At 44.7% G+C, this 23,479-nt stretch overlaps 1 protein-coding gene across 1 annotated transcript in view; it reads left to right on the top strand.

Annotated features, from left to right (window-relative positions):
* The window catches only part of LOC115093339 (unconventional myosin-X-like), a 556,890-nt gene that overhangs the window by 211,588 nt on the left and 321,823 nt on the right, over positions 1-23,479 (top strand). Inside the window, exons 27-28 of the mRNA XM_029604967.1 lie at positions 1,694-1,937; positions 8,167-8,262. Of these exons, the coding sequence (XP_029460827.1) occupies positions 1,694-1,937; positions 8,167-8,262 (340 nt within the window). The remainder of the gene's footprint in view (positions 1-1,693; positions 1,938-8,166; positions 8,263-23,479) is intronic.

Raw genomic sequence — 23,479 nt, 5'->3', positions numbered from 1 at the left:
ACTTCTTCTGTCTCGCCTTGCCTTGGCAATAGGTTGACTCTGTTGGAGAAGTGCTTTGACTCTACATTCCCGGTTCCTGATCCTTGCTTCCTGGTTCCTAATACCTCTGTGTGTTATTACTAAGTTCTGTGTCCAGTTCCTGGTTCCTGGCTGTCTGCTGAGTTCTTGTATTTGTGGTCAGTCTTCCCTTCATCTGTGTCTTGTCTTGCTCCTGTGGTTCCACATCCTCTTCTTCAATCCTGGTCTCATTGGATTAGACTTCAGGCTTTGACCTTGGATTGGACTTCTAGCTTCACCTTGAACTGGACCTTGACACTGCTTGACTTCTACCTGCCTCTGACCACTGTCTGCTCACCATTACTGATTGAACTCTGCCTGCCCTGACCACTGCCTGAATCATGACACTGCCTCTGGCCACAGCCTGATCTTGATTCTGTTTGCCTGCCGGCTGCCCTCACTGCTGCTCTTCCAGACTCCACCTTCCCCTACTGTGCTGGTCCACACCAAATTCTTTGCAACAGATCTTCATCTTCACAGAGGCCCGTGCCTAAGTCCAGCTGGCCCCAGCACCTGAGGGTTCAACCTAAGGGGAATGAGGGCTGATATTGGTGAAGCTCCTCTGCATCAGCCAGCTCCACTCGTTGATGGTGAGGACCTGCAAGGCTTCACTGCCACAATAACACATACATGTGCCAGCCATATTTTATAGCATGCGAGGCATATATATATATATATATATATAGGTGCCTGCATGCATGTTTTAAAGTTAGTCTCTTGGAGCAAGAATCTTTGTAAGCTACAAATGAGGGAATGGGTCTGGTCCTCACTGCAAACACCCCTCACCCTAATGAGCTTTAACATACAGCCCCTGTGTTTTACAAGCAGGCAGAAACAGTGCCACACACTGGCCAAGAGGCAGCATCACATTCTGCCATCTTGTTTTTTAGACTTCTAGCATTTGTATACAGACATTTCAAAGTAAGTTTTTTGTTTGTATTAACAAGCTGCTTCTCAGTTGGCAGGGGTAATTTGGAATCTCTGCTCTGTCTGCTCTTTATTTAAAGGTTTCTCTCTGTTGGGATACCCTAACTTCCTGTTCTGTTAGAATCTTTCAGCGATACATCATTTTGAACCATGCACTCCTAAGTGAATATTGACTTTTCCCCATGCACTCCTAAGTGACTATTGACTTTCCCCCATGCGCTCCTAAGTGAATATTGACTTTCCCCCATGCGCTCCTAAGTGAATATTGACTTTCCCCCATGCGCTCCTAAGTGACTATTGACTTTCCCCCATGCGCTCCTAAGTGACTATTGACTTTCCCCCATGCGCTCCTAAGTGACTATTGACTTTCCCCCATGCGCTCCTAAGTGACTATTGACTTTCCCCCATGCTCTATCTCTTTTTTTAATGGTTAGTGGCAGCAGCCTTGCTCCACACTAGTCCCACTGAGTGCTCTGGATTAAAGTTATCCAGATATTGGGCTTGATGGTTTATTTTGTGTTCTTACGCTCTCATTCAGAATTGCCCCGTGGAGGCAAGGCTTGGGATTTTAGAGGTTAGCTTTGCTTATTGATAGGCCCTGCTAGCTGGTGTGGGAGTATACCTGGCTGCTTGATTTCTTCCTCTGGGTATTAATGGATCCCTTCATCACCAGCGCGCTCATAATTCTCTTCCTGTATTCTTTTCCCAGGGGGGTTGATGAATGCCTGGAGACGGCGCTGGTGTGTGCTCAAGGACGAGACCTTCATGTGGTTCCGGACCAAGCAGGACGCTCTGAAGTCGGGTTGGCTGTACAAGAAGGGAGGTGGCTTGTCAACACTGTCCCGCCGGAACTGGAAGCGGCGATGGTTTGTGCTGAGGGAATTGAAGCTGATGTATTTTGAGAATGACAGTGAGGAGAAGCTGAAAGGAACAATCGACATAAGGAAGGTCAAGTGAGTGACTTCCTTGTAAGCAACTCTTGGAATATAAGTTGATAGGCACTCAGGATATGTAAATAGTCAAAGCTTTTCCGAAGGAAAAACATGTTTCTTCTACTCAAGAAGTGCTTCATGCAGTATCAAATGAGATCAAGGCTCCACGCCTGGCAAAACAGAGATAAAATCCTCAGCACTGAGGGAGTAGTAGACATCAGTAGGGCTTCAGAGATAATCACAACCATATTACTCTGTTCTCTCTCACCTCTCTGCTGCCTCCAGCTGGCATCGATCTTAAGGGCAGACATAGATTATATCACCTGGGGGGTGGCGGTAATGTCTATATACTGTATCCCAAGAGAAGTGTTTCTCAACCTTTTTTCGGCCGGGACACACCTGACAGATGGTTCTCACATGCGTGACACACTGAACATGTGACCATCACGGGGCTAAATGTAAACATGCACTCTGCATCCACGGAAATCCCCTCAACCCCTCAGCAATGAGTGCAGAGCAGATCTAGGGCATTACCCTGTACAACTCGCCATACAAAAAAGATATTCTGGTTCTGATGACATCTCAGTAACAGCAAAACAAACTCCCTTTACTACCAGGCAAAATAGCCTTCCTTATGAAAAGACAGTAATTTACCACTAATGCATGTCCTATTGAGAAAACACAACAAATAAGGTTGATACAAATGCCTACATGCTAGTAAAATACCTCACCTCAGTCACACACCCTTCACCAAGTACAGAAAAACCATAAATTATAAATATGGAGACAGAAACTTAAATGGAAAACAAAAAAAGCCGCTCTGCATGCAGTGCAAACCTGGAGAAATGGAAAGAGAAATATAGCACCTAACATAATAATGCACACAAACTAACCCGCACACAGTTACACCTGTATTATGGATCACATTCAAACAGTAACAACCCTATCTATGAAAAGGCAACACTACACATATTAAACCAGGCCCTAAACACCAGTGCACCTCCTATTAGGAAAACAGAGCAAGCCAAGCTGCTATAGATCCCCACACAGAAATAATTGTAAAACTATGCTAATAAATGTTTCAAAACAGCTGATGAACAGAATAACATCCAATAATTAAGCCAATAATTAAACATCCAATAATTGGTCTGGCTTAGGCCGGCGAAGGCTGGAAGGCTGCCACGAATTTTGGTTTCGGACTGAGAACCCCCTCCTGCCTCTATATACCTTGAAGTCAACGACTGAAGTGTGAGTAAATCCACTAAAGTGTTATATTGCTTATTACGTGAACCCTTATGCCTCATACAAAAAGAAAAGGCAAAGTCAGGCAGGATGCCTCTACCCCTGCAAAGCTGGGCCCTATACAAACAACTTTAACTGGATTTTACCCACCTACAGTCAATATAACCCCGGAGTGTCCCATTACAATGGGGGATTTTGAGCAAGTATCCCCCTTGTCAGGAGATATAAGTCTTAGTCCCGGGGTCCCAACAACTCCTGCACCACCAATGAGCACTGCAGAAACCATTGGCCTAGGCTCACCAATATTACGGACTGCATATTTAGGGGTGAGCCCGTTAGAGGAAGTTCATGGGGGAAAAGGCTGCAGTGCCGGAAAAGGAGGAGGGGATACCCCCACCACTTCAACTGATGGATCAGAGACCTGGAGAAGCCATTGGGAGAGCTATGGCAATGGGAGGAAGTACGCTAGCCCCTCTCTCTGGAAACACTTCTGAACAAGAGCCTTTAAAGCTATTAAGTATGCCTAGAGCTCAGCCTGGGGAAACGAAACAAGTGTCTTTAGAAATGCTATGGACTGCGATAATGTCTCTGCAGAAGAATGTTGAAAAACTGAATCTTAATATTAAAGATGTGCAATCTACATTATTGAATTTAAGCCCTATGGTAACAAATAATGGGATGACTCTTAAGAAGGTAGAAACAGATATAATTAAGATAAAAGAGGTTCAGACATCTATAATAAAGGGAGAGAATATTCTATCTAGAAAAGTTGAAAATTTAGAAAATGTGGTTCGTTACTCTAATCTTAGATTTGTAAACTTCCCTAAATGTAAGATGATTTCTCCAGTAGAACAGCTTAGAAACTATTTTATTGAAGCTTTGTCATTTTCTTCTGATAATCTCCCTTCAATTATGAGTGCATATTTTTTGAGTGAAGGAAATCAAAATGTTAATCTAAATTTACCATCGCAAGAATCTTCCCTGAATGTTACTGATCTGATAGAAACATCATATAGTGCCCAGATAGAGAAAAGGGGAACCTTAATTGTTAAATTTGCCCTTTCTTCGGATAGGGATAAGGTATTAAACCTTTTTATGCAAAATAGATCCGTTCTCTATCTAGGCCAGAAGCTATGGGTTTATCCAGATGTAGCAAAGGATACTCCATTAAGAAGAAAGAAATTTATTGTTTTAGCCGGTTTGGCCAGAACATTTGGAATACAGATTATTATAAGATTTCCATGCAAATGCATTATGAGGCTGGATGGTATAAAATGCGTGTATTATGATCCTTCAGATTTAGAAAGGTTTTTGGAAGAACGTAGAATCCAGGGAGGGGGGGGCGGACCCTTCAAATTGAAATTTTGTTGGAATTAGTGAAATGTCTGTACTACTTCTGTTATATTGTTATACCAGGATTTTGTTTTCCTTGATTAGATAATAGGCTTGCTCATCAGGCTCCCAATATTGTTTAGTAACTGGAAAACTAGGAAAGTTAAGAATAAGTCTTTTTTGAGTTGTTAAATGTATTTGAACCTAGTGTTTTCCTAAAAAGTTCAATGTAAAAATTGGATACAAAACTAAGGGATTTATTTTGTAAATGGAAATTTATAAATAAAAAAAAGAAATGGCAGTCAATCAAGAAAAATAAACTTAAAAAGCCACATTTACTTACCCTCTCCAGCAACTCTCCTACTCCTTTCCCTTGCAGGCCAATAGCACTCACCAGAAGCAGCAAGGGCTGCTGAAGCTCTGTCCTCACAGTCCTCTTCCTTAGCGCCCACAACCAGACACACACACACACGCACACAAACACCAATTAGGCCCCATGACCAGTCTCTATCTCTCACACACCAGTCACCAACCTGACCAGTTTCTGTCTCTCTCACACATACCAGTCATCTTCTTGATCAGACTTTCACACACACACATGCTCTGTCCATTACACACAAGGTCTCAATCACACAGAAATGTTCTCACTCCCATTCTACCACACACACACAAGCTCTCACTCACACACCCAGGCTCCCATTCTACCACACACACACAAGCTCTCACTCACACACCCAGGCTCCCATTCATACCCACATAAACACCCGCACCCAGGCTCCCATTCGCAAATGCATGCACCGGGCCTCACTGCCCCATTTCTTTTGCTACAGGGATGGGCTCCAGTTCTGCCATGGCTTTACTCCGGTGGGCCTTCTTTTTCCCTGTTATGGGGATGGGCTCCAGTGGTAGCATTGCTTTGGCAGGGTCGGTTTCCTCTTCGCCACGATGAGGATGAGCTCCTATGGCGGCATTGCTTTGGCAGAGTCAGGTTTCCTCTTCGCCACCACAGGGATGAGTTCCCGTGGCAGCCTTGTTCCCTCTTTGCTGCCACGGGGATGAGCTCCTATGGAGCTATGGGGCTGATCTCCCATGGAGGCCTGGCTTCATCAGGGTCGGGCTTCTTTGCCACTACGGGTGTTGCGCTTGCCAGCCTCAAGACTCTATGGCCAGGTTCCCTTACCTGACACCACTCCACCGTTGGATCAGGCCCGGGTTCCCTAGCAATGGCGGGGAACTGCTGCCCTCGGTTTCGGGCTGCCAGCCCGATGTCACAAGCTCTACTAATGCTGCCGGCTCTCCTCTCTCCATGGCTGGGATGCTGCCGAATTCCTCCGGCATGGGATTTCCCTCTAGGCATTCTTGCACGCCTTCCTCTGCCGGATCCTGCTTCCAGCCTTTGCCTTGGCAACAGGTCTCCTCACTCTCAGTGTTGGGCTTTGTAGTTCCTGAGTTTGTCCTCCTCCCCCTGCCTTCTTCCTTGCCTCTTGGTTGACTTGGCTTTGACTTTAGACTGGACATTGACTATGAGCTATGCTGCCTGCCGTGACCCCTGCCTGGACATTGGCTATGAGCTATACCACCTGCCATGATCCCTGCCTGGACATTGACAACAAGCAACGCTGCCTGATACGACCTTGCGTGGAGTTCCTTTGGGCTTCATAACCTATTCCAAGCTTAGCCAGTGCTGCAGCCTCATGTCTCATCTGGACCTCTTCCTCGACAGAAACCTCATGTTAGTCCAGCCGGCCCCAGCACCTGAGGGCTCAACCTGAGGTAGTGGTGAAGCTCCAGCGGGGTCTCTGCTCTATCTTCGGCCTTGCCTGCTGATGGTTGGGACTATGGGGCAGCAGCACCAACTCCCCCTCAGTTCAAGGTTCCATCAGCACAACAATTGAGATGAGCTCCCATGGTGGCCTTGCTTCAGCAAAGTTGGGCTTCTTCACCGCCTGGACACTGCCACTCCTCCCAGCCCCCCTCAAACCCACCTAGCCCTGGGCTACATGATGCCCGTTCTTCCTGCCCCACCGGCCAATTTGAGACTTCCTCCCTTCCTACTCCCACTGGCAGGAAGAAGGGAGGAGGCTTCCGATTGGCCAGCGGGGACAGGAGGAAAGGAGGCTTCCCATTGGCCCATGGGGGCAGGAAAAAGGGAGAAGAGAAGCACAACTGAGGCAGTGGGACATCGGGAGTCACAATCCACCTGCTGGTGCTTGGCGACATACTGGTGTGTCACGACCCACCGGTTGAGAATCGCAACCCTAGAGGAGAGGCGAAACAGGAAGGAGTTTTAAATAAATAAAAATATAAACATTCAAATATCTGAAAGGTATTTAATAATGCACAAGATCAAACCTATTTCAAGGAAAATGAAGTTCTAGAACAAGAGGGGAATAGACTGAGAAGCAGCAAATGTTTTCTAACAAAAAAGATGGTGGATGCATGGAAGAGTAAACTGAATTTAAGAGAACATGAGGTAGTGCTTAGTTGCTAAATGTGGAGAGAGATTAGAAAGCAGGATTTGATGGGCAAAGTGGATGGGCTGGATGGTCTTTTTCTGCCATCATTTACAATATAAATATTGTTTTTATTTATGCATGCATATGACTACTTTCTCCTTGCAGAATCTGAATTACTTTTTCAACCTCATCTTCAGAATGTGTCTCTTTCTAGGCCACTTATGAACTTGCTTTATGCTAAATTACTAAAATATGAAGGATATACAAAATGAAGACAATGCCACCATGCAATAAATATTTATTTCACTTATTTAAAGATTTATAATGCACTTTACAACTGTAAGTATTAAACATATGGCACAAAATATTAAATAAAACTTTCATCAAACAAAACAGTAAAACAACAAGTAATAAATAAACATAATCACAATTACAGTGATATCATAACTATAAAACCAACGCAAAATACAAACAATAAGTTAAACAAGCTCCTGAAACAAATTCATATTATAGTAAAATCACAAAACACAACTAATCCAGGAACCTAATAGTTATAAATAGCTTTTTCTATCCCAACCCTGCATCTTCCAGTCATGCCTGTCCTATATCCGATATAAAACGTAGAGAGGAGTAGCAGATGAGATTATCAGTAACCAGTCCAGTCCAAATGAAAGTATCATTATATGGATATGTTGTTCGCTTTCAGAATAAGCCATATCTGTGCAGAGGCAATGACTGGGTCCAGGGGTAGGGCCAGGTAGCCATCAATTATCAGAAACAGCTTCCTGATTCCCAGTTACCCCTTTTCAATGCCAAAGACCCAATTGTGTTCCTCAGATGTATGGATATTGGCTCCAGTATCAGACTAATTACTTTCAGCTTTCTCTGTGATGAAACATGACAATGGGAGTATAGAGGGGGTGAAGGCAGAGTGCAATGCTTGGGATAATAGTCTGAGAAGACCCAAGGTCATGTCATGGTTTGAGGTGATGATCAATGTTATAAATTTGCATTCATCCAAATTCTGTCCGGAACATCTCTGTGTTTGCATTTAGATTCTCACTCTCTTCTGAAGCACTACTACCATTCTTGCCACTGAGTGGAAAATTGCATGCGTGGCCTCAGTGTTGACAGTAAAGTGTTGATGCAGTGCTATCATCAAACAATATATTCAGGAGTCCAGTTTACTGCATTGTATTATTCTGTTTTGGGTTTTTCAGAGAGATTGTGGATATTCATGAAAAGGAAAATTCACTGGATATAGTGACAGAGGACAGAATTTATCATATTATAGCAGAGTCACCAGAAGATGCCAGGTATGAGCAGAAGAAGCTGAAAAATAAACTGTCCAGTTTGTGTTCAAATGCTCCCAGTGTTCACTCTCTAGCTGTGCTCCAGTGCCTCTTATTATTCATTCATGCTGACCTCTCACATCCTTGGCTATCCCTGTCCAGCTGTGCTCCAGTGCCTCTTATTGTTCTTTCATGCTGTCCTCTCACATCCTTGGCTATCCCTGTCCAGCTGTGCTCCAGTGCCTCTTATTGTTCTTTCACGCTGTCCTCTCACATCCTTGGCTATCCCTGTCCAGCTGTGCTCCAGTGCCTCTTATTGTTCTTTCACGCTGTCCTCTCACATCCTTGGCTATCCCTGTCCAGCTGTGCTCCAGTACCTCTTATTGTTCTTTCACGCTGTCCTCTCACATCCTTGGCTATTCCTGTCCAGCTGTGCTCCAGTGCCTCTTATTATTCTTTCATGCTGACCTCTCACATCCTTGGCTATCCCTGTCCAGCTGTGCTCCAGTGCCTCTTATTATTCATTCACGCTGACCTCTCACATCCTTGGCTATCCCTGTCCAGCTGTGCTCCAGTGCCTCTTACTGTTCATATTTATGCTGTTAGAGGATAATGATACAGGTATTTTATGAGGGTAAACACGTGTTTATCCATAAAAATTGAATCCCCACCCTCCACTTATTCTGATAAACTAAACGAGTTATTTTACAGCACGCACAGCACTATTTTTTAATCTCTTCTGTGGATTTTATCTACTGTACCCTATAGCCCTGTGAATTTTAAAAGCTGGATTCATGCCAAAATCAGGAGCTGGGTATGCATGTAAGATATGCGTGTGTCCACCCAATTTTGAAACATCAGCCACATGTGCACACAAATCTCCATGTATGAATATCTTGCATCTTGGAAAGAAGTGGGCAGAGTGTGAAGGTGGTGTGGACAAGTCATAGATGTGTGTGTGCCAGAGTGAGGCCAAGAGATATGCGTGCAAGCACCTCCACACCTGTCTGCTCCCAGCTCCAGAGCCACCTAACTTTACTTCTGCTATGGAGGAGATGTAAGCCTAAAAAAAATAAAATACAGACAACTCCGAGGTGTTTGGGGGATCAGGGGTAACGGGGGAGTACAGGCTGAAAAACCAGGTGGGTTGGGAGGACTTAGCTGACTACTGGGCAGACTTGTAGATGAACCAGTGAAAATGAACATTAGCTGGTCGCACGTCTGTATATAAAATATCCTCAGATGCATGTCCATAAGCTGACTTACACTGCTGGGCATGCAGAAGCTTAAAATTAGGTGCATAGATATGTGCACCTCTGCGTCTGTGTGCACATAAAATTACAGAGGATCTGGGTACATGACACACACGTGTATATGGGTGCCCGTGCACGCATCTGAAAGTTACCTTCCCTGTGTTTGAGAAACCAAAATTTTAACCTACATGTGTAATCCCCTCTTTCTGGGTAATTAAGTTATTTATGGAGGGGATTCCCACAACGAAGAAATATTTTAATGTTACTTTTATACCAGTAGTAGCAACACAGATTTTTTTCCAACAAGGGAAGGGGATACTGGGTATATTACTGCTCCCTCTATTCTGGATGTTTTTCTGTAAGCTTAGCAAGGAGTCTGATTTCATAGACCATTTTTATGTGTCACATGGGTAAGATTTTTGTCTACAAGGAATGGAGTACTGAGTATATTACTGCACACTCTGTTCTGGATGTTTTTCTGTAAACTGGTGCGATATGTATTGTATACAGGAACATCGGTATAGAAAAAATAAAAAATAAATAAAATAAATAAATATATTACTGCACACTCTGTTCTGGATGTTTTTCTGTAAGCTTAGCAAAGAGTCTGATTTCCTAGACCATTTTTATGTGTCACATGGGTAAGATTTTTTCCTACAAGGGATGGAGTACTGAGTATATTACTGCACACTCTGTTCTGAATGTTTTTCTGTAAGCTTAGCAAAGAGTCTGATTTCATAGACCATTTTATGTGTCACATGGGTAAGATTTTTTCCTAAAAGGCACGAGACACTTTCTCATTAAAAATCAATCAGGGTCTTATCTAAATCATACTACTATACCAGCCCTTATTGAAAGTTTAGTCATCCCCTTGTAGAACACTAGCTGATTTATTACTAAATTCACCTGTAAATTTAAAGTACTCTCATTCCAACTCCCTTAGTATCCTAAACTTAACTAGGAACTCAATAAAACTAAGATGAAGGCAGCATTCCAGCAGCAAGAGGGGGGCTTTCCAGTCTTTTGCATTGAGTGTCACATGTATGATTTTTTACCCGCTGGTGAGAGATTGTAAGTGTGCACTCGGTGCAAAGAGCTCCTGGCTCTCAGGGAACAAGTCCGATCTCTGGAGGCTAGAGTAGCAGACTTGGAGGAGCTGAGGCAGACAGAGAGGTACATTGATGAGACCTTCAGGGACATAGTAGCCAAGTCCCAAATCCAGTCTGGCAGTCCCAGTGCTGCCTTGGATCAGAAAGGTCTCCCAGTAGGAGAACATCACCCTGGTGTAGCAGGAAGTGATCCTGTAGCAAGGACCTGCTCTCCAGGTATTGCGACCATCACTGCCAGACGTCTCCACTACGCCCACCTTACCACTTTGGCGACTCCCTCTTTGCCTGTTGGAAGTTTGGCTGCCACAGCGTCCTCCTACCGTACTCCTCCGGGGTCCTCGGATCGACTAGACGCTGCACACCGCCATGTTTCCCCAGAGCCTAAGGGCACGCGCGCGGCACGGCCCCGACTGAAATACCAGCAGTGGTGCGAACCTCAGGGGCATCCCCCTGAGGTGACGTCATCTGCACCGGATATTTAAGGTCTCTGAAATCGCTAACTAATCAAGTTAGCAAGGAATTGGAGTTGGATTCAAGTGAAAGGTTTCTGTACGCTCCTAGCTACTCTGCCTCCTTGGACTTACCAGGGGTACCCGCTCCTCGGGGGCCTCGTTTCTCTTTGCTTTTCAGATCGCAGTCTGGAACCAGTACTCGCTCCTCGAGGGCTCACGTACCAGGACTTGCTACTGAATACCACTTCTGCCAGGAAGTCATCGCTGCCTACAACACCAGTGAGTTACCATCTCTCTCTCAGAGCGTTCCTGGAACCAGGTACTCGCTCCTCGAGAGCCTACTTCTTTCCAGCTCCTGGGCTGCTTCTAAGAGACTAATGTGTGAGTGTTACCATGAAGGTTCTGTTCCTGAACTCTGCATACTCTGCAACTCACTATATTCAGTTTCTCTACAGCTCAGCCTCCAGGGATCGCTGTTCCAGTGCCTGAGGGACTACAGCCCAACTGGGTTCTTCCAGCTCATTACTGCCACCTCTGGTAGTTCTATATACTGTTTAATAAAAGAACTAGTGTGTGTCTGTCTCCATAGTCTGAGCTTGACCGGTGGTCCCTCTTGGGATCTTCCCCCGGGGGCGTGGTCATCTGCTACCTGCCCAAGGATCCACACACAACTACCTCAAACACCAACAGATTGCTAACTCCATGGATCCGGCACAACTTAATGCCTTTCAGGCCATACCGGGCCTTGCCCAGCGCATTGTGGAGCAGCAAGACGCATTGGAGAAACTTACTTCAGCATTTCATCAGCTACACACACAGAAGGTTCAAGGCACAGCTTCCAACCAAGAAGGTCAGTTACAGGAGGTAACTTTAAAAACTGCTGTACAACTGGTGGCTCCTATCCGCTTTTCCGGTGAAATTCAGAAGGCCCGGGGCTTCTTAAACCAGTGCTGCGTGCACTCTACCTTACAGCCATCTTTATTTCCTGCGGCTCTTTCCAAGACGACCTACATCCTTTCTTACCTGGATGGTAATTGAACGTACAGGCGGGCGCTCTACGCAACGAAGGTGCATGAGCGCACGCCGTGACCTGAGCGCCCGGCTGGACTTCCGAGGTCACGGCGTGCGTTCATGCACCTTCGCTGGTGGGGGCTGCTGGAAGCTGCCTCGCATGGGGAGCGCCCGATCTGCCCCGGGCTGCTGAAGTCGCTCTCGCCGCCAGCTGCCCCCGGGAGGCAGGGGAGCCACGGTGCGCGCCTCGGGAGGAGGGGAGAGAGGATTGGGGCTGCTCCGGAGCTGTCAGCGCGCCCGCACGGGATACCGGCACCCATGGACGCCCTTCTGCTGGGGGCTTGCGTGGCTGCGGCCAGGGCAGGTGAGCGGGGGCTGGGGAAAAGTTTGCCTGTGAAATTTCGTCTCTCTCTGCTGGGGCTTGTCAAGCTGGCAATCCCCGATGCCCGAGCGTCATCCAGAAATGATTTTCGCCCTGCGCCTTGCTTTATTTTTTGTAAAAAAATTTTTTCCCCCTTGTGCGAGAAGCATTTTTTTCTGTGGATTAGGTTGGTTTGGGACTGGGCGGCTAAGTTCACCACACTAACGCCAGGGTCAGGGTAGGTGGTAAATTAGCAGGTTAAAGACGTGGCAAAACAGCTGGTTAAAAAGGCGATAATCGGGGCGCACGTTACTGTATGGGAGGGAATAGCTAATCCGATCGTTTACATCTCATATACATGCCGCAGGCGGAAAGGGATACGCGTCGATTTCAAGAAGCGGTAAGGATTGGTAAAAACGGATAGTGAATCGCGGGTTAGACTTACGCGGCCAAATTGTGCGTACAAAGTGGGTTAGAAACAGGGTAACCGCGGCCCTGCTTTACTGTATCAGCCTGTTATGGAGCAATCTCCTGTGTGAAATATGATAAGAACTAAATTATTTAGTGAAGACCTGGCCATTCCCAGGAATGCCTTGATGGGTTTGCTTTTTATTCAGATATAAGCACTGTTAATGTCTTTCAGTATAAGAACATAAGAACATGCCATACTGGGTCAGACCAAGGGTCCATCAAGCCCAGCATCCTGTTTCCAACAGTGGCAAATCCAGGCTACAAGTACCTGGCAACTACCCAGACACTAAGTCTATTCCATGTTACCATTGCTAATGGCAGTGGCTATTCTCTAAGTGAACTTAATAGCAGGTAATGGACTTCTCCTCCAAGAACTTATCCAATCCTTTTTTAAACACAGCTATACTAACTGCACTAACCTCATCCTCTGGCAACAAATTCCAGAGTTTAATTGTGCGTTGAGTGAAAAAGAACTTTCTCCGATTAGTTTTAAATGTGCCCCATGCTAACTTCATGGAGTGCCCCCTAGTCTTTCTATTATCCGAAAGAGTAAATAACCTATTCCCATCTACCCGTTCTAGACCTCTCATTATCTTAAACACCTCTATCTTATCCCCCCTCAGCCATCTCTTCTCCAAGCTGAAAAGTCCTAACCCCTTTAGTCTTTCCTCATAGGGGAGCTGTTCCATTCCCCTTATCATTTTGGTAGCCCTTCTCTGTACTTTCTCCATCGCAATTATATCTTTTTTGAGATGCGGCGACCAGAATTGTACACACTATTCAAGGTGCGGTCTCACCATGGAGCGATACAGAGGCATTATGACATTTTCCGTTTTATTCATCATTCCTTTCCTAATAACTCCCAACATTCTGTTTGCTTTTTTGACTGCCGCAGCACACTGAGCCGACGATTTCAATGTGTTATCCACTATGACGCCTAGATCTCTTTCTTGGGTTGTAGCACCTAATATGGAACCTAACATTGTGTAATTATAGCATGGGTTATTTTTCCCTATATGCATCACCTTGCACTTATCCACATTAAATTTCATCTGCCATTTTGATGCCCAATTTTCCAGTCTCAGGTCTTCCTGCAATTTATCACAATCTGCTTGTGATTTAACTACGCTAAACAATTTTGTATCATCTGCAAATTTGATTACCTCACTTGTTGTATTTCTTTCCAGATCATTTATAAATATATTGAAAAGTACGGGTCCCAATAATAAGTTTACCTATTTTAGGTATTGTTACAGTTTGATTACATTTTTCATTATTCCTTTGTGTTTTATATTATGTACAAGCCGTTAAGCCCGTTAAAACGGGCAACATTAAATTTTTTTTTCAGTCCATTTTTTAACACAGCCCCCTTCTACACTTTTTCTCCCTCACTCCCCCTTCCCCTCGTTCACGCACCCCCTTCCCTCCACTCAATCTTACTCACCCTCTGTCTCCCACTGCCTCCCTCCCCTCACTCTTACCTCCCTCCCCTTCCCTCAGTCATTCCCCACACTCTCTCAATCCCATCCCTTCTCCCTCAGCCCTCCTCCACTCCCTTTTCTCTGTCTCTCACCTCCCCCTCATTCTCCCCTCTCATTCTCCCTCTCCCCTCACTCCACCCCACCTCTCCCCTCTCTCCCACCACTTTCCTCTCTCCCACTATTCACCTCCCTCCCCACAGAGTTCGCTGCTTCTCGCGGACGCTACTGGCCGCCGCTCCTCGTCGCCGCCATGTTGATATCCAGCTGACGCTCACAGCCCGTAACAACGGGCTACTCTGACCCTCCCACCCCTCCCTCTCACCCTCTCCTCCCTCTCACCCCCCACTCACTATCACCCTCCCACCCCCTCACTCACCCTCGCTTCCCCTCTCTCACCCCTCCTCTCACTCTCCCCTCCCCCTCACTCTCTCCTCCCTCACCACCGGGTTCGCTACTGCTCGCAGCCACCTCTTACTGCCCCTCTACTGCCCCTCGTCGATGCCGCTACAGCTCCTCGCCGCTGCCACTGCACCTTGCCGATGCCGCTGCCGCCGCTACAACTCCTCGCTGATGCCACCGCCTCTACTGCCCCTCGCCGATGCCGCCGCCACTGCCCCTCGCCGATGCCGCTGCCCCTCGCCGATGCCGCCGCTACAGCTCCTCGCTGATGCCGCCGCCGCTGCAGCCGCCATGTTTTCAAGCAGCTGACGCTCTGCTGTGACCGACGTGCTCTCTACTGCGCATTTGCGGCACGTCGGTCAACCTTCATTTATTAAGTTGATGTTCATTGTATACTGCTTTTGTAGTTTTTACTTATGTTATGTATAAGTATATAAAATAAATAAAATTCCGCTAAGTTCTCGGGCATCTCACGAGTCACCAGTTAATCTTTCAACCGGGAGTTCAGACCTTCAAAAAAATAGGGTTTTCAGGCACCTAGGGTCCCAATGTAATTCTGAAGCCAACGTCTTGAATTCAATGGCGAAGTCTGGTAAAGTTTTGTTCCTTGTTTTAGATGAACCAGAGCTGATCCTGCTATTGAGTACCAAGCAGGATCAACAAATACAGAGTTAACAGTTCAAGAAACCTGGCAAGATCATTCAGGATAGGGTCATTGCGCTCTCACATGGTGAGACCCAAGCCAGCGCTCTTCCATCCAGATACAAAAGGATATAGGTGGTCTTGGCATACGCTGTAGGGAAATGGTTAGGTTGCAGAGAAAAATGCATGCAACATTGATGAATAAATCCTCTACATTTCCAAACTTCATCCGTGAAGCGTGTTGGAGCAGATAGAGTCATTGTAGACTTGACAGTTCTGGCGGTGTAACTTCTTTACCTGCGGCAGCTGGTCATCTGTGCGTGTAGCTGATTAAAGGCAACAGTCAAGTTGTCTAACGAATTCTGTTGTTCGGAGATTCACTGGGCCAGGTACCTGAAATGGAGCAGAAGGGCCCCCGAGGAGCGGGTACCCAGATTAGTGATGAATTACCCCAAAGGGCAGAGAGCTTCCTGTGGCAGCTGGGAAGTGGCAGAGCAGCTTAGACCGGAGGCAATCCAATCCTTACTAACTCAGTTTGTTAGCAAACGAAGGGCAGGCTAAATACCAGGATGTGATGACATCACTCGGAGGGGACGTCCCCGAGGTTCCCGCCATGACGTGGATATAGATGTGGGTGGCGTGTGTGCACGCACCCTAGGAGGCCCTCAGGAAAATCATGACGAACACTATCGCCGTTGCTGATCTGGGGACACCGGAGAGAGTGGCATGAAGATGCGGCAGCCGCCATCTTCCCAAGGCTTGAGGAAAGAGAAGGAAGAAAGGTGAGGCACAGAGGTCGAAGCCATCTGAGACCAAAGGATGCAACACCTTAGGCCTTCTCCACCAATCTCCCTCCATCCCAAGTTCAGCATTACCAGTCTTTTTCTTTCCTTTCCTCAGTCCCTTCCTACTAGTCTCTCCACCTCAACCCATTCACAACCACTCTTTCTCTTTCCTTTCCTCCCACACTTTCACTATCCCTAACTCTCTCCCCTCACCTTACTGGAACAATTTCTACTGATCATCAATTTGTGTGGAACGTGCTGCTCCATTTATCTCTGGGCCTGAAAGCACCATTGAATGTCTCATCAAGATATGCAAAGGGTGGTAACATTTTTAGATACCATTTGTAATATTTGTGGGCCAGTGTCCTTTCACAGGTCCACAAATATCACACCTCAAATAGTGCTTAAACTGGAAAAGTCCTCTTCTGATGTTAATACACTCCGAAAGTCCAAGGTTCCCTTTCAGGGGGAAGAGTATCTTCTAGGCCTTGAGCACTGTTCAATAGTTAATTGAGCATCAATGTCTCTTATATCCAGCACTAAAAACCACTCTGGAAGCAACTGATGGTTTCCAACTTAATTTTTACTGATTAAAAATGGAAAGTTTGATGAAAATATTAAGTTACAAGTTTTTGATATTTACAATCCATTTTACAGCTTAATTCCAGATAATGTATTCTGTTACTTAAGAACATAAGAACATGCCATACTGGGTCAGACCAAGGGTCCATTAAGCCCAGCATCCTGTTTCCAACAGTGGCCAGTCCAGGCCATAAGAACCTGGCAAGTACCCAGAATCTAAGTCTATTCCATGTTACCATTGCTAGTAATAGCAGTGGCTATTTTCTAAGTCAACTTAATTAATAGCAGGTAATGAACTTCTCCTCCAAGAACTTATCCAATCCATTTTTAAACACAGCTATACTAACTGCACTAACCACATCCTCTGGCAACAAATTCCAGAGTTTAATTGTGCGTTGAGTAAAAAAGAACTTTCTCCGATTAGTTTTAAATGTGCCCCATGCTAACTTCATGGAGTGCCCCCTAGTCTTTCTATTATCCGACAGGCTAAGAGAGAATTTGAAAAGAAGTTGGCTGTAGAGGCAAAAACTCACAGTAAAAACTTTTTTAAATATATCCGAAGCAGAAAGCCTGTGAAGGGAGTCAGTTGGACCGTTAGATGATCGAGGGGTTAAAGGGGCACTTAGAGAAGATAAGGCCATCACGGAAAGATTAAATGATTTCTTTGCTTCGGTGTTTACTGAAGAGGATGTTGGGGAGGTACCCGTAATGGAGAAGGTTTTCATGGGTAATGATTCAGATGGACTGAATCAAATCACGGTGAACCTAGAAGATGTGGTAGGCCTGATTGACAAACTGAAGAGTAGTAAATCACCTGGACCGGATGGTATACACCCCAGAGTTCTGAAGGAACAAAAAAATGAAATTTCAGACCTATTAGTAAAAATTTGTAACTTATCTTTAAAATCATCCATTGTACCTGAAGACTGGAGGATAGCAAATGTAACCCCAATATTTAAAAAGGGCTCCAGGGGCGATCCGGGAAACTACAGACCGGTTAGCCTGACTTCAGTGCCAGGAAAAATAGTGCAAAGTGTTCTAAACATCAAAATCACAGAACATATAGAAAGACATGGTTTAATGGAACAAAGTCAGCATGGCTTTACCCAGGGCAAGTCTTGCCTCACAAATCTGCTTCACTTTTTTGAAGGAGTTAATAAACATGTGGATAAAGGTGAACCGGTAGATATAGTATACTTGGATTTTCAGAAGGCATTTGACAAAGTTCCTCATGAGAGGCTTCTAGGAAAAGTAAAAAGTCATGGGATAGGTGGCGATGTCCTTTCGTGGATTGCAAACTGGCTAAAAGACAGGAAACAGAGAGTAGGATTGAATGGACAATTTTCTCAGTGGAAGGGAGTGGACAGTGGAGTGCCTCAGGGATCTGTATTGGGACCCTTACTTTTCAATATATTTATAAATGATCTGGAAAGAAATACAATGAGTGAGATAATCAAATTTGCAGATGACACAAAATTGTTCAGAGTAGTTAAATCACAAGCAGATTGTGATAAATTGCAGGAAGACCTCGTGAGACTGGAAAATTGGGCATCCAAATGGCAGATGAAATTTAATGTGGATAAGTGCAAGGTGATGCATATAGGGAAAAATAACCCATGTTATAATTACACAATGTTGGGTTCCATATTAGGTGCTACAACCCAAGAAAGAGATCTAGGCGTCATAGTGGATAACACATTGAAATCGTCGGTTCAGTGTCCTGCGGCAGTCAAAAAAGCAAACAGAATGTTGGGAATTATTAGAAAGGAAATGGTGAATAAAACTGAAAATGTTATAATGCCTCTGTATCGCTCCATGGTGAGACCGCACCTTGAATACTGTGTACAATTCTGGTCGCCGCATCTCAAAAAAGATATAATTGCGATGGAGAAGTTACAGAGAAGGGCTACCAAAATGATAAGGGGAATGGAACAACTTCCCTACGAGGAAAGACTAAAGAGGTTAGGACTTTTCAGCTTGGAGAAGAGACGACTGAGGGGGGATATGATAGAGGTGTTTAAAATCATGAGAGGTCTAGAACGGGTAGATGGGAATCAGTTATTTACTCTTTCGGATAGTAGAAAGACTAGGGGGCACCCCATGAAGTTAGCATGGGGCACATTTAAAACTAATTGGAGAAAGTTCTTTTTTAATCAACGCACAATTAAACTCTGGAATTTGTTACCAGAGGATGTGGTCAGTGCAGTTAGTATAGCTGTGTTTAAAAAAGGATTGGATAAGTTCTTGGAGGAGAAGTCCATTACCTGCTATTAAGTTCTCTTAGAGAATAGCCACTGACATTAGCAATGGTAACATGGAATAGACTTAGTTTTTGGGTACTTGCCAGGTTCTTATGGCCTGGATTGGCCACTGTTGGAAACAGGATGCTGGGCTTGATGGACCCTTGGTCTGACCTAGTATGGCATTTTCTTATGTTCTTATGACTAAATAACCGATTCACATCTACCCATTCTAGACCTCTCATGATTTTAAACACTTCTATCATATCCCCCTTCAGCCGTCTCTTCTCCAAGCTGAAAAGTCCTAACCTCTTTGGTCTTTACTCATAGGGGAGCTGTTCCATTCCTCTTATCATTTTGGTAGCCCTTCTCTGTACCTTCTCCATCGCAATTATATCTTTTTTGCGATGTGGCGACCAGAATTGTACACAGTATTCAAGGTGCGGTCTCACCATGGAGCGATACAGAGGCATTATGACATTTTCCGTTTTATTCACCATTCCCTTTCTAATAATCCCCAACATTCTATTTGCTTTTTTGACTGCCGCAGCACACTGAACTGACGATTTCAATGTGTTATCCACTATGACGCCTAGATCTCTTTCTTGGATTGTAGCACCTAATATGGAACCCAACATTGTGTAATTATAGCATGGGTTATTTTTCCCTATATGCATCACTTTGCACTTATCCACATTAAATTTCATCTGCCATTTTGATGCCCAATTTTCCAGTCTCACAAGGTCTTCCTGCAATTTATCACAATCTTATATATTGTTATGAATCTGGCTGCTGGATACTCCCATTGAAGGAGGAGTTAGCAATCTGTTCAGGACTACCCCGTCAGGGGGGGTGGAGTTAGAAATCTGTTCAGGACCACCCTGCTGGGGGGGGCGGAGTTAGCAATCTGTTAAGGATCACTCCCCAGGGAGGCAGAGTTAGCAATCTGTTACTGATCTTGCTAGGAAGTTAGCAATCTGATAGGCTTGGCTCCTGTAGGAGGAGGAGTATAGCAATCTGTTAGTGCTTTGCTTCCCCAGAGGGAAGAAGTATCTACTGTTATGCTTTGTTCCTGTAGAAGATGAGCCAGCAACCTATATGATTCCCATGGGGTGATAGCTATCTGATATGAATCAGCTTCCGTAGAAAGAGGATAATGGTCTGATGTGGGTTGGCTCCCACAGAGTGGCAGATGATGATACCGCTCTATTAGTAGAAATAGTGAATCCCTGGGCAGATGGCAGATGACAGCGCCCTCAAGTGGAGATCCTGAGAGGGACCACCGGCTAGGCTGGAGTATTGAGACAAACACAGATAGTTCTTTATTAGACAGGAAGTAGAACCACCAGAGGTGGCAGTAATGAGTTGATATGCCCGGCAGGGCTGAAGTCCCTCTGATACTGGAACTACGATCTCTGAGTTGCTGAGCTGTAAGGAGAGAATATAGGTAGTGAGTAGACAGGGTATGCAGGGCATAACCAGGGGCAGATGATACACTCACAATTGTAGATATCTAATGTCTTTTTATGCAACAGAGTCTTCAGTATTCAGGAACAGGAGCCGCAGGCGAGAACTGTTCCTATAGGCAGTCAGAAATAGAACTCACAATAAATGTGTATGGGATGGCTTCTGGAATAGAAGAGAGGCTAGGAGAGATTTAGGAACATAGGCCCTCGTGGAGCGAGTACCAATTCCTGTCTGTTAATCTGTATAAGATATAGGTATGCGATATGTTCTGAGGAAGAAGAGAAACTGAGAAAGGAATTAGGAACATAGGCCCTCGTGGAGCGAGTACCGATTCCTATCTGCAATGGTAACTCACGATCTCCGTACCTGTGATAACGTCTTGACTGAAGGGAGTCTTAGAGATTAGGAACAATGGCCCTCGTGGAGCGAGTACCGGTTCCTGTCTGTAATAGGACTCACTGTGTTCACGTCTGCGATCGCCTCCAGGCAATAGGAGTCTTCTGAGTCTTTGGGAAAGTAGGCCCTCAAGGAGCAAGTACCGAATCCCGTCCAGCAATCTGAAATCAAGAAGAGAGAGCGCGGAGCCCCCGAGGAGCGGGTACTCCTGATAATTTTGAAAAGGCCGAGCAGTGGAGAAATATTTCCCTTTGCTGACTCTGAACGTAGTTGTAAGTAGCGTGGACTGCCAAAGCAAGTCCCGTTGGAGTTCCTTGCTAACTCAATTAAGGTTAGCAAACAAAGACCTTTTAAATTGAAAACGAATGACATCACTACGGGGGACGCCCCCGAGGTTTGCGCCCTTGCTGGAACAAAGACTTGAGCGTGCGCGCGCCCTTACGTCATCAGGAACATGGCGGATCCGTAGCATCAAGCTAGCCCGGGGATTCCAGGACGAAGAGGCAGAGAGAAGCCGAGGCTGCATCTGTCCGTCAGAGCCGAAGGGAGTCGCCACAAAGGTAGAGATGGTGGAGCGAGGGTGAGAATAGGCACGAACGCAACATATATGAAGCTTTATTTAAGACTTACTCTCTGTGTTACTTAGGTGTTGCCAGAGGATATGGTTAGTGCAGTTAGTGTAGCTGGGTTCAAAAAAGGATTGGATAAGTTCTTAGAGGAGAAGTCCATTAACTGCTATTAATCAAATTTACTTAGGGAATAGCCACTGCTATTAATTGCATCAGTGGCATAGGATCTTCTTAGTGTTTGGGTAATTGCCAGGTTCTTATGGCCTGGATTGGCCTCTGTTGGAAACGGATGCTGGGCTTGATGGACCCTTGGTCTGACCCAGCATGGCAATTTCTTATGTTTCACAAGGAGAGCGAGAAAGAGAGCGAGAAAGAGAGAAACGCTGAAAGCTGTGTACACAAAATCTTTATACAGCACTAGCACAGTATATGTATGTACGTCATGGTTTGTTTACTACACCCTTAATTGAAATGTATAAAATAAGTCTTTATTGTAGTCACAGATCAGATTAAACAACACTGAACATATATAGCCTTTATTATGAAACTATGTTACCGAGCTTATAAGGCACCCCCTACTATTAGGAATAGAAACATGTACAATTTACTATATGTGCCTCTATGTAAACCGTTGTGATGGTAATATACTGAATGACGGTATAGAAAAGATTTTAAATAATAAATAAATAAATAATGTTCTTATGTAAGGCTGATTTGTTTTTTTGATTAATAGCTGTTAATGGACTTCTCCTCCAAGAACTTATCCAAACCTTTTTTAAACACAGCTACACTAACTGCACTAACCACATCCTCTGGCAACAAATTCCAGAGCTTTATTGTGCGTTGAGTGAAAAAGAATTTCCTCAGATTAGTCTTAAATGTGCTACTTGCAAACTTCATGGAATGCCCCCTAGTCCTTCTATTATTCGAAAGTGTAAATAATCGATTCACATCTACTCGTTCAAGACCTCTCATGATCTTAAAGACCTCTATGATATCCCCCCTCAGCCGTCTCTTCTCCAAGCTGAAAAGTCCTAACCTCTTTAGTCTTTCCTCATAGGGGAGCTGTTCCATCCCCTTTATCATTTTGGTTGCCCTTCTCTGTACCTTCTCCATCGCAACTATATCTTTTTTGAGATGCGGCGACCAGAATTGTACACAGTATTCCAGGTGCGGTCTCACCATGGAGCGATACAGAGGCATTATGACATTTTCTGTTTTATTTTTTTTTTTTCAATTTAATCTTTATTAAATTTTTCAATAAACAACAAGTCATAGCCAACATGTCTGAGAAGTTCCAGGGGGTGCTAATTCACACAATTTTCCAATGAACATTCAGTAAAAAGAAAAAAAAGAAAATCATATACATATTATTTTAACTCCCCCCTGTGGTTACTATGTAATAGGGAGAACAAAATGGAATTAGAGCAATCATACAACATATATTTTCAATAAGAAAAATAGAGGAAAGAGAGAAATGCAGTAATTATCATGTACCGGCTTCTCTAACTGAACTATCCACGTGAACTCAAGAAGTTTTCTAACTGAACTGGTTCCGTAAAAACATAACGTGCACCATTTATTTTCATAATACATTTGCAGGGAAATCTAATAATTATCAAAGCTCCCTACTGGCGGGCTCTAGGACATAATGCCAGAAATTGTTTTCAGCGTACTTGCGTCGTTCTCACAGTATCGGGATATACCCAAATTTTTTCTCCCAAGTATGTCTTATTACGATTCCTAAGAAATAATCTTAAGACACTGTCCCGTTCCATAGTTGTAAGAAATCTAACAATTATTGTCCCTCTTTATTCTACTTGTTCTTCTTGTGTAGTTTCTAAGAATCCTGTTAAATCCCTTATCGATGCTACCATCTGAGCCTTTTCCACTTGAGTATTCACAGTTATGCCATCTTGTCTTTGCTCATTTAGGAAATACATTTTTATAATAGTCAATGATTCTCCATCAGGAAAAGACAGCACATCTTGTAAATACTTTTTAAACTGTTCTCTGGGAGAAA

The sequence above is a fragment of the Rhinatrema bivittatum genome, chromosome 6 (genome assembly GCF_901001135.1).
Source record: "Rhinatrema bivittatum chromosome 6, aRhiBiv1.1, whole genome shotgun sequence".
In the NCBI taxonomy this organism is placed as follows: Eukaryota; Metazoa; Chordata; class Amphibia; order Gymnophiona; family Rhinatrematidae; genus Rhinatrema; species Rhinatrema bivittatum.
The sequence above is the reverse complement of the archived record's forward strand: the minus strand, read 5'-3'. Positions and strand labels throughout refer to the sequence as shown.